This window comes from Pseudoliparis swirei, chromosome 8 (genome assembly GCF_029220125.1).
Source record: "Pseudoliparis swirei isolate HS2019 ecotype Mariana Trench chromosome 8, NWPU_hadal_v1, whole genome shotgun sequence".
Lineage (NCBI taxonomy): Eukaryota > Metazoa > Chordata > Actinopteri > Perciformes > Liparidae > Pseudoliparis > Pseudoliparis swirei.
The window spans coordinates 13,979,065-13,987,732 of record NC_079395.1 but is presented as its reverse complement, the minus strand read 5'-3'; the positions used below and the strand labels follow the sequence as shown (position 1 = coordinate 13,987,732).

Here is an 8,668-nt window from a genome sequence, read left to right as displayed (position 1 = left end):
AGCTTCAGAGGAGCAGCAGCCTTTAACGTAAACGCTGCAGTTGTGATGTCTGTGGATCAGTAGGAGATGAAAAATGTTGACCCATGAAAGATCTGTTCATAGAAAGTGAGCATAACACATTATTTCACGGTGTCTGATCTGTAGACGAAGACGATACGTTACATTACCACTCCCTTTCTAAAGCTAAGTGGGTGAGCTAATGAACTTTTTGTGATAGTGATAGAAAGAGAAATACAGAACACAAATAATTCAAAGAGTGATGCTTTATTGAATTTGTTTCAACAAGGCAAAATCTGACCCACTTCCGTGAGTCTGTAGTGCATTAATTAACACTCAAGCCTTGTCTTGGCAATAAGTGTCTTTGCTTCAATAACTTCAGCTACAATGTTTGACTGAAAGTGGATGAAAAAAAAGGCGTAGTTCATTTTGACCTAGCTTCAATTATTAAGAGACATATACTTAAATCACAATGGCAGCAGCCACATGAAGAACCAGAGTAAGGCACAGAACAAACATCTGTTGCTCACACCTCGATTACGCCTCTCTTTCTCATCTACAATTACTCTGCAGGGAACAAAGTGTTTGCACAATATTCAAAACCTTGAGTCATCTTTAGAGTAATACGTTTGATTTAAAGTTACCGTTGTCCTTTTTAAGGTGCGAGTGCAGCACAGTGTGTACGGCGGTGGAGCTCCACAACGGGGCCTCACACGTGGAACAGAGGCACCACCCGACTGATGCTTTGCCGACAGATGGGGCATCGGCGGTGGGGGAACGACTGGTAGCAGCTGTGGCAGCAGCACACGTGTCCGCAGTCCAACAGGATACAGTTACGTGGTTGGCTGAGGCAAATCACACAGGCATTATCTATGTGCTCCTCCGCCCCGACTTGAGGAGTCTCAGAGCCCGATACCGACGCCCGGGCTCTCGATCCTTCACTCTGCAGTCTCTCAAAGGCCCTCCTCTCCTGCTCCCTCTCCCAGCGAACCTTCAGTTCGCAGTAGTAGCGCCGGCCGACCCAGAGGAGTACCGCTGCCCCCGCCAAAGCGGAGGCAATGGCCAGCGCCTTCCACCGCAGAGCGGTGCTCTCTTGCTCTCCCAGCAGGGTGTCAAAGTCCGTAATGCTCAAAAAGTACTGCGAGCCATCTGAAGGGGGTCGGAGATTCAGAGTCCCATCCAGATCCAGGATCAACTCGCCCACGCCGGTAAGCGTGGTGCCCACCTGAGAAGAAGAAGAGGAATATATTCGTGAAATGTCTCATAAAGATCAGTTTTCCTAATATTTGCAGAAAAGTTATCGATATTAACAGTTAGTATCTCATCTAACAACTGACTTTGAGCATTTCCTCCGTCTCCAGTTGCCCTTTAAGCTTCTCCCCACTGAGGTATTGTCCTATGATGTCACCCAAGCTGTAATTGACTTGGTGGAACTTCTCGTGGGTCGTCTCCATGTAGAGTCCGGAGGCCTGCAGAGGGCACAGGACCCTGACGGTGGTCTCATGTGACCCCACTAACACGAAGGGCACTGCATTCACTCTGTGGTGCAAGACTCTTTCGCTGTCCGCCCTGCAACACGGAAAGGGAGAACATGAGGTTTTTGTAGTCTACACCCATGATGACAAAGACAACATATCATAAACATTGGAACTTTGGGGTTTCCTCATTGCAACATGTGTACATAACTGAACAAACAACTGATAAAACTAAGTGGCATCACTCGAATATTAACAAATATCCTGCATTTCAAACTGCTTTGTGGAATTTGAAAGATGTAAAGGGTCCAAAGCCAAGTCATCTTATATGTGATAACCACATGACCATGTTCTGACTTTTAGATGCATTTCAATCCGCATCCAAGAAGTTATTACACATGGGAAGCTCAGATAGAGAGCCATCGTATGGCTACCTCGTATTACCCAGCACTCAGTACAACTCACTAACACACTGGCTTATAATTAAGAGCAAATATCACATGTCATCTGTACCTGATTTTAGAGCAACATGAATCTGATTTTATTTTTAACATTTATCATGTGGGGTGTCCTGATAGCCTCATATTATTAACCCTTGTGTTGCCTTCGGGTCATTTTGACCCGATTCAATATGTAACCCTCCTGTCGCCTTCGGGTCAATTTGACCCGATTCAATGTTTAATGTCGGTGTTCTTTCGGGAGTCAACAAACAAACATAAAGTACCTCACACTTAAACTTGGAAAACAATATTAATTCGAATAATTTTCTGGAGATTTTAATAGCTGGGGTCAAATTGACCTCAAGGGTAAAATATGTTAGTAAATATAAAGGTAACAGGAGGGTTAAACATTGAATCGGGTCAAATTGACCCGAAGGCAACACAAGGGTTAAGTAACCAGTCTAAAATATATCCTTGCCATGACGACTTATAGTGACAGAAAGCTTGTTCTACACCACATGCAGCAGTAAACTTTCACCTTTCAACCCAGAGAGGCCGGTTGAGACAAGTTTGTCCTCCTTCCTATATCTAGAAGTGACGTACTATTTAAGGCGCATACCACATAAGTGTAACATCCCTGCTTCTGGGAACCTTGCATATCATACTCTTCTCTCTCTCTTATGTTCCAGTCAGCTTCTAAACTTTCCAATATCAAATAAAGGTAAAGATGAAGTATCACAACGACGATGCTAGGTATTCTGGTCTTGATAAGAGTTCTCACCAAGTGCGTGAAAGGCTGTTCCACACCAGCCTGTGCTCTCTCAACAGGAACTTCTGCAACACTCCAACAAACTCTTTTTGGAAGTGGCTTGTCAGAGGCTCACCTGCTGGCCGCACAACACCTACAGTATGTACACAAGGTAGAGAATAAGAGACACGGACGTTATACTCATTGAGCAGTGGAAAAAATGAATTCAGTTTTCGTCGGTTTCAGAAACAGTGACACCGGTTTACCTTCAACGACAGCATACTGTAGACACGCTCCTGGGGTAACTTTCAAAATATCTTTGAGTTTTCCATCGATGGTGAAGTGTGGAGCATCCTGACAACACAACGCACAGAATGTAGTACACACACCGTCGTCGACACAAAGAGGATGTCAAGCAGTGTGTGAACACAAAGGATTGTTTACATGGTTTTGCAAATAATGTCATTCCTCCCAATACAACAATATAGAGTTATGCAACATTATTTTGATTACACATGAAATACAACTAACATCAAGCTTGTCTAGTGTCGTCCGGCTCTTCCTATAGAGATAGTAACAGATGCCTGAGAGGGCAAGGCTGGCCCCTAGACACGCTGCCTCTGTAACCTTCACAGGAAATCCATCCATTCCCTCTGAGCCTCCTGTCACTGCAAACCTGGAAAAAGGTTCAAACAAAGTTTCCTATCAACGACGACACAAAGGGCAAGTTGCTGCACATGTTTAAAAAGGCTGTGACTCAATGCAGTGCAAGAGTCTTATCTTAGCGTCATGCAGTGTCTCAGTGTCCAATTATGCTACATTTACAGCCCCTCAGAGGGCTTTAATGTTGTCATCTTCATCAACTCAAATGTGCCACATGTACAATATTAGTTGAGAAACATGCAGACATCATAAAGTGCGACTGATGTGATTAATGAAACATGAGCAATGGCATCACACGCTGCACGATGTTTTGTAATGCTACAAACACAGCTAGAAATGAATAAAGGAAAAGTATACACAATGTACACTTGGGTATTGGGGATTTGAATTTACTCCTTGCATTTATGAATTGGTCATCTGAACATGGATGCTAACATAGACAATGCTTTGCTCTGAGAGGCACACTGGGGCTCGGACCTGGATACATAACTTAGGTTAAATTAACTGTTCGAGGACGGAACTTGATGTATAACGTTAATTGAATATGGCATTAAAGGAACCAATGCATTTTAAATTATAGTGTTGGTACGTGTAAAGGTATATTAATATATATAGAGTCATTTATTGGATTTGAGAAGGTCCTCCATAAACTCTTCCTTACATATGTAACATATGTCAGGGTGAAGGTAAGACACAGAGACGAGACACATCGGCTGCTCGAGCCTTGAGTTACAGGTGAGCTGACACACGAGCTCACATTACAACTTTAATACATCTCAAACATGAGCTCAACTAGCTTGGTCTTGGCAGCAGTCCTCACGTAAAGTCAACGATAATGCATTTGCTAACAGTGCCATAAAAACACGGTACATGATATGTCCTGTGTGTACCACTTGTCACATAAAGTATATCATTATTTTTTAAACATTGGTTAGCTAAAGTTAGCTGCTAGCGACTGACGCTGTAAGGGAGGCAGGGGAAGAAGTAGTGATCTCTAACGGTTGTTTTAACGACATGAGCGTTATTCAACCATGTGAGCAACTGCCCTCGATGTAATACGGTGTGTATTTGTCCGAAAGTGAATTATAAATTCGTTTGTTTACCTGTCAGAGTAATCTCCCAAGCGGCTCTCAAGTTGACATATTCGGTTGAACGGAGTTGTTTTTCCAAGTCACGTGACGTAGACGGTGACTACGTATCATTGCGCATGACAGTTGCCGTCTCTCTCTCTCTCTCTCTCTCTCTCTCTCTCTCTCTCTCTCTCTCTCTCTCTCTCTCTCTCTCTCTCTCTCTCTCTCTCTCTCTCTCTCTCTCTCTCTCTCTCTCTCTCTCTCTCTCTCTCTCTCTCTCTCTCTCTCTCTCTCTCTCTCTCTCTCTCTCAGTGTTGCCGCAGAATTGGGCTACTTTTGGAGTGTTGCCGCGGGTTGAATTTTTTGTCCGCTGGTTCGGGTAGACCTATTTTGCATGCAAATTACATGAATATCTTTAAATAAAAATCCATATTTTAAATGAAATAATTTATTTATACCCAAATCCTACCAAACTGACTCCAGATCAGCACGTACACACATGGACATGGACTTTAAAAGCAGTGTATATGGTTTGGCACGGGCATATTTTGAGTTCTGATATTGGGCTGGTTTTTGGGCTGGTTTTATTGGGCTGGTTTGGGGCTGGTTTTGATTGGCCATTGGGCTGGTTTTGTCACACAGACCTGGCAACCCTGCTCCCAGTCGCAACTCCTGTGGTCGCTTCATACGCCGCCGAGATGGCAGGTGTGCGGAAAAAATCTCCGGGTTCCCCGTCAGCACTGTGGGGGAAACTTCACACACTGTGGCAGGACAAACACACGGTCCTGTTCAAGACGGAGTACACGTTGCTGGTGGTTTCCGTTCTGTGGTTCCTGGAGATCGGGATCAACGTGTGGGTCATACAGAAAGTAGCATGTAAGTAGCTGCGCGGCTAGTTAGCATGCTAGCTGCTCTGTCATGTTCCTGAACGGATCCGCACGCTAAGTAGCTAGCATTAACAAACCGACTAACTTGCTCTGCCACCTGTCAAACGGAATCTTCTGCCCTTGTGTGACCACATACGATCCTCTGTTCTGTTTTGGTGTTGAACTTCTTTTTTTAGCAACTGCTCGCAGAAACGTTATGAAGCTAAACATACGACTTAATCTGATTTTTCAGAAGCTTGGTAATGATTCCTTACTGACAGTATACGTTAAGTTAACTCATATATTCCAAGCATTATATGTGTTGTGTGCTTAGTAATTATGTCGTTGTTTGTTTTGACACATGTACCTCTTTCTCTGATAGGAGGCTGTAATTATCTAAAATGGAATAGGTCATTAATCCAATACATTCATTTTTCTTCGTTTGTCCTAACAGTTCAGAACCTAAAGCTATTACATTCCTATTGGTATAAAACAAAAGAGTTAATAAAAAATGGCATTTGTTTACAATTTGGAACAAGTTAGTGTGTAGTTAACTTGATACCTACAAAGCTAGAGGACTTGTCCATCGTCATGCTGAGACAGTTAAAGGATCTACATTAGATTGACGGACAAAAGCATATGATATTGATGAAGCATTTAAGTCTATTGTAAACCAACAATTTGCAGTTTCACAAATGCAACAAGCTGGTTTTTAGAGGTTCTATTTAAAAAGATGAAGACTTTGAGTTTTTGGATGTCAAATAACTAGTTATAAGATACAACCAATAATTTTTATGGGCATTTGTCAAATTTAAAAGTATAGCCAAAGAGACTTGTATATATTCAGTAGAAAACATTATGTTGATATATCTCATATATATGATATACTGTATATAACAATATATCATATATAGGACAACACATCTGTGACCGTAACCTTCCCCCAATCACCGATTCATGCTCTTTACCACAGACACCGAGATAGACTGGAAAGCCTACATGGATGAAGTAGAGGGAGTCATCAATGGTACCTACGACTACACCGAGCTTAAAGGAGACACCGGCCCGTTGGTGTGAGTTTCAAAGTGTTTTGGTGATGGAGGTCTCTCTATCCTCTTGTGGTTTTCAGTGCAGGATAAATTGGCACCTTGTTGTTGCAGGTACCCGGCTGGCTTTGTCTACATCTTCACAGTTCTCTACTACATTACCAGCCGTGGGGTGAACATCCGTCTGGCGCAGTACATATTTGCTGCTTTCTACCTCATCACACTGCTGCTCGTCTTCAGGATATACTGCCGCACGAAGAAGGTCAGTCTCAGTTACCACGAGGCCCGATGCAATTTGCTGCAATACATCACTAAACGGTCGTGTTTAGTGATGAATGAGTGTAATGTCCCTGTTATCGCCATAATTTCCTAAGTATGTTTATTTCTTTTAATTTTTCCAGGTTCCTCCCTATGTGTTCTTTTTTGTGTGCTGTGCCTCATATCGGATCCACTCTATCTTTGTGCTGCGTCTCTTTAATGATCCCGTGGCCATGATGCTGCTGTTTGCAGCTGTCAACCTCTTCATGGATGGACACTGGACTCTGGGCTGCGGCCTTTACAGGCAAGTGTGAACTCCTTAACCGCACAATGCAGCTGTTCATGTGATGGCTTTCTGTCGAGGAATATCTATCCGGTGTTCTATGTATGTTTGTAAATCTTCATACAAACATAGTTATATTTTCGCCATGCATTGCACATTAAAATAACAACTCAATCTTCCTCTCTTTCTGACAGTTTAGCAGTGTCTGTGAAGATGAATGTGCTCCTGTTTGCTCCGGGTCTACTTTTTCTCCTCCTATCTGAGTTTGGTCTGATCAGGACAATTCCCAAACTTTCTCTGTGTGCAGTCATACAGGTAAAAGAGCGCCTACGACATTAAACTAGGGATTGTTTAACTGGCATATTATTATTTTTTACAATATCCAGTATTGCCCAGCATCACCTCAAAGTAAGTCTTGTTTTAATTTTACAGCTTTTGCTAGGTCTGCCTTTCCTCCTGGAGAATCCCGTGGGTTATATGAGCCAGGCGTTTGATCTCGGTCGTCAGTTTATTTTCAAGTGGACGGTCAACTGGCGCTTCCTGCCAGAATGGCTGTTCTTAAATCGGTACTTCCACTTCCTCCTGCTGGCGGTCCACCTGCTAACTCTGCTGCTCTTTGCTATCCGCCGTTGGAAGAGGTGAGAGGGACTTCTAGTTTGACTTGAGCTAGAATATATCTGTAATAAATGATTATATTTTTGCCATAAAGGTGGAATTCAAATTAGGACTATTTTCTCTCTTCCAAGGCCGGGAGAAAGCCTCTTCGATCTCCTCAAGGAGCCAAGCAAGAGGAAAACTCCTGCTCAAAAAATCACTGTTGATCATATCCTTTTGTTCCATTTGTATCTAGTCCTATATTGTTCTTTAACCCTCCTGTTTCCCTTTAGGGTCAATTTGACCCCATTCAATGTTTAATGTCGGTGTTCATTCGGGTCAATTTGACCCCAGGCTGCTTTTCACTGTGTCAAACATATAAGAAATATCAATTTTTTATATATTTAAAGGGCTATTTAGGTAGTCAACAAACAAACATAAAGTACCTTGCACTTAAACTTGGGAAACAATATTAATTCTAATAATTTTCTGGAGGTTTTAAATGCTGGGGTCAAATTGACCCCGAGGGTAAAATATGTTAGCAAATGTTAAGGTAACAGGAGGGTTAAAGGACAATGTAGTGTCAAATATTAATTGGCTATACATGTCTGCATGATATTGGTCAGAGTAAATGAATGATGTTTGTATTACTCCCTGACTTCTGTCTCAAACCTTAACAGAAACTCACAGATGGTGCTCATTCTGTTCAGCTCTAACTTCATTGGCATGTGCTTCAGTCGTTCGTTGCACTACCAGTTCTACGTCTGGTACTTCCACACGCTGCCTTTCCTGCTCTGGAGTGGAGGAGTCAAGAAGATGGGCGACCTGCTCCGGTAAGAGATGTGCCGAAATACCAAACTATAAGTTATATCTTTGATTAGTTTTAAACCCTACAGCGTAGCACATGAATGAATATTAATGCGATGTTGTTTTCTCCTTTTGTTCAGAGTTCTTATCCTGGGTCTGATCGAGCTTTCATGGAATACCTACCCCTCTACAGACGGCAGCTCCGCCGCCCTCCACATCTGTCATCTCATCATCCTCCTCTGTTTGTGGCTGGCTTCGCCTCTGCCGTCCGCCCCAGAAGAAACACAAGAACCTACACCCGTCAAGGACAAACGCCAGTGAGCCACAGCCTGATCGGACCGGACGTCATATTTAAGTCCACCAGCCTCCTCTCTTGAGTGAGGCTATGGGACAGATGGTTTTACAAGTGAATTCAAGGAGC

The 8,668-nt window shown here is 42.9% G+C and overlaps 2 protein-coding genes across 2 annotated transcripts; one reads left to right on the top strand and one right to left on the bottom strand.

Moving 5' to 3' along the window:
* Positions 1-245: 245 nt before the first annotated feature.
* Positions 246-4,532, bottom strand: mul1a (mitochondrial E3 ubiquitin protein ligase 1a). Its single transcript, XM_056421809.1, has 6 exons — positions 4,427-4,532; positions 3,192-3,336; positions 2,927-3,014; positions 2,694-2,814; positions 1,335-1,566; positions 246-1,222 (listed from the first exon to the last, which is right to left on the bottom strand). The coding sequence occupies exons 2-6, from the start codon at positions 3,306-3,308 to the stop codon at positions 707-709; spliced, it is 1,074 nt and encodes a 357-aa protein (XP_056277784.1). The 5' UTR covers positions 3,309-3,336; positions 4,427-4,532; the 3' UTR covers positions 246-706.
* Positions 4,533-4,717: 185 nt separating this feature from the next.
* alg3 (ALG3 alpha-1,3- mannosyltransferase) lies at positions 4,718-8,668 on the top strand. Its single transcript, XM_056421808.1, has 9 exons — positions 4,718-5,269; positions 6,233-6,332; positions 6,420-6,567; positions 6,707-6,867; positions 7,041-7,161; positions 7,279-7,484; positions 7,593-7,670; positions 8,130-8,273; positions 8,388-8,668. Exons 1-9 carry the CDS (start codon positions 4,921-4,923, stop codon positions 8,566-8,568), a joined length of 1,488 nt encoding a protein of 495 aa, XP_056277783.1. The 5' UTR covers positions 4,718-4,920; the 3' UTR covers positions 8,569-8,668.

Coding starts and splice junctions, on each gene's coding strand:
- mul1a (XM_056421809.1), bottom strand. CDS start 3,308: ATGGATGGATTTCCTGTGAAGGTTACAGAGGCAGCGTGTCTAGGGGCC. Junction 3,015..3,191: donor CGACACTAGACAAGCTTGAT/GTTAGTTGTATT, acceptor TTGTGTTGTCAG/GATGCTCCACACTTCACCAT. Junction 1,223..1,334: donor AGACGGAGGAAATGCTCAAA/GTCAGTTGTTAG, acceptor TCTTCTTCTCAG/GTGGGCACCACGCTTACCGG.
- alg3 (XM_056421808.1), top strand. CDS start 4,921: ATGGTTTGGCACGGGCATATTTTGAGTTCTGATATTGGGCTGGTTTTT. Junction 7,671..8,129: donor CAAAAAATCACTGTTGATCA/TATCCTTTTGTT, acceptor CAGAAACTCACA/GATGGTGCTCATTCTGTTCA. Junction 8,274..8,387: donor AAGATGGGCGACCTGCTCCG/GTAAGAGATGTG, acceptor CCTTTTGTTCAG/AGTTCTTATCCTGGGTCTGA.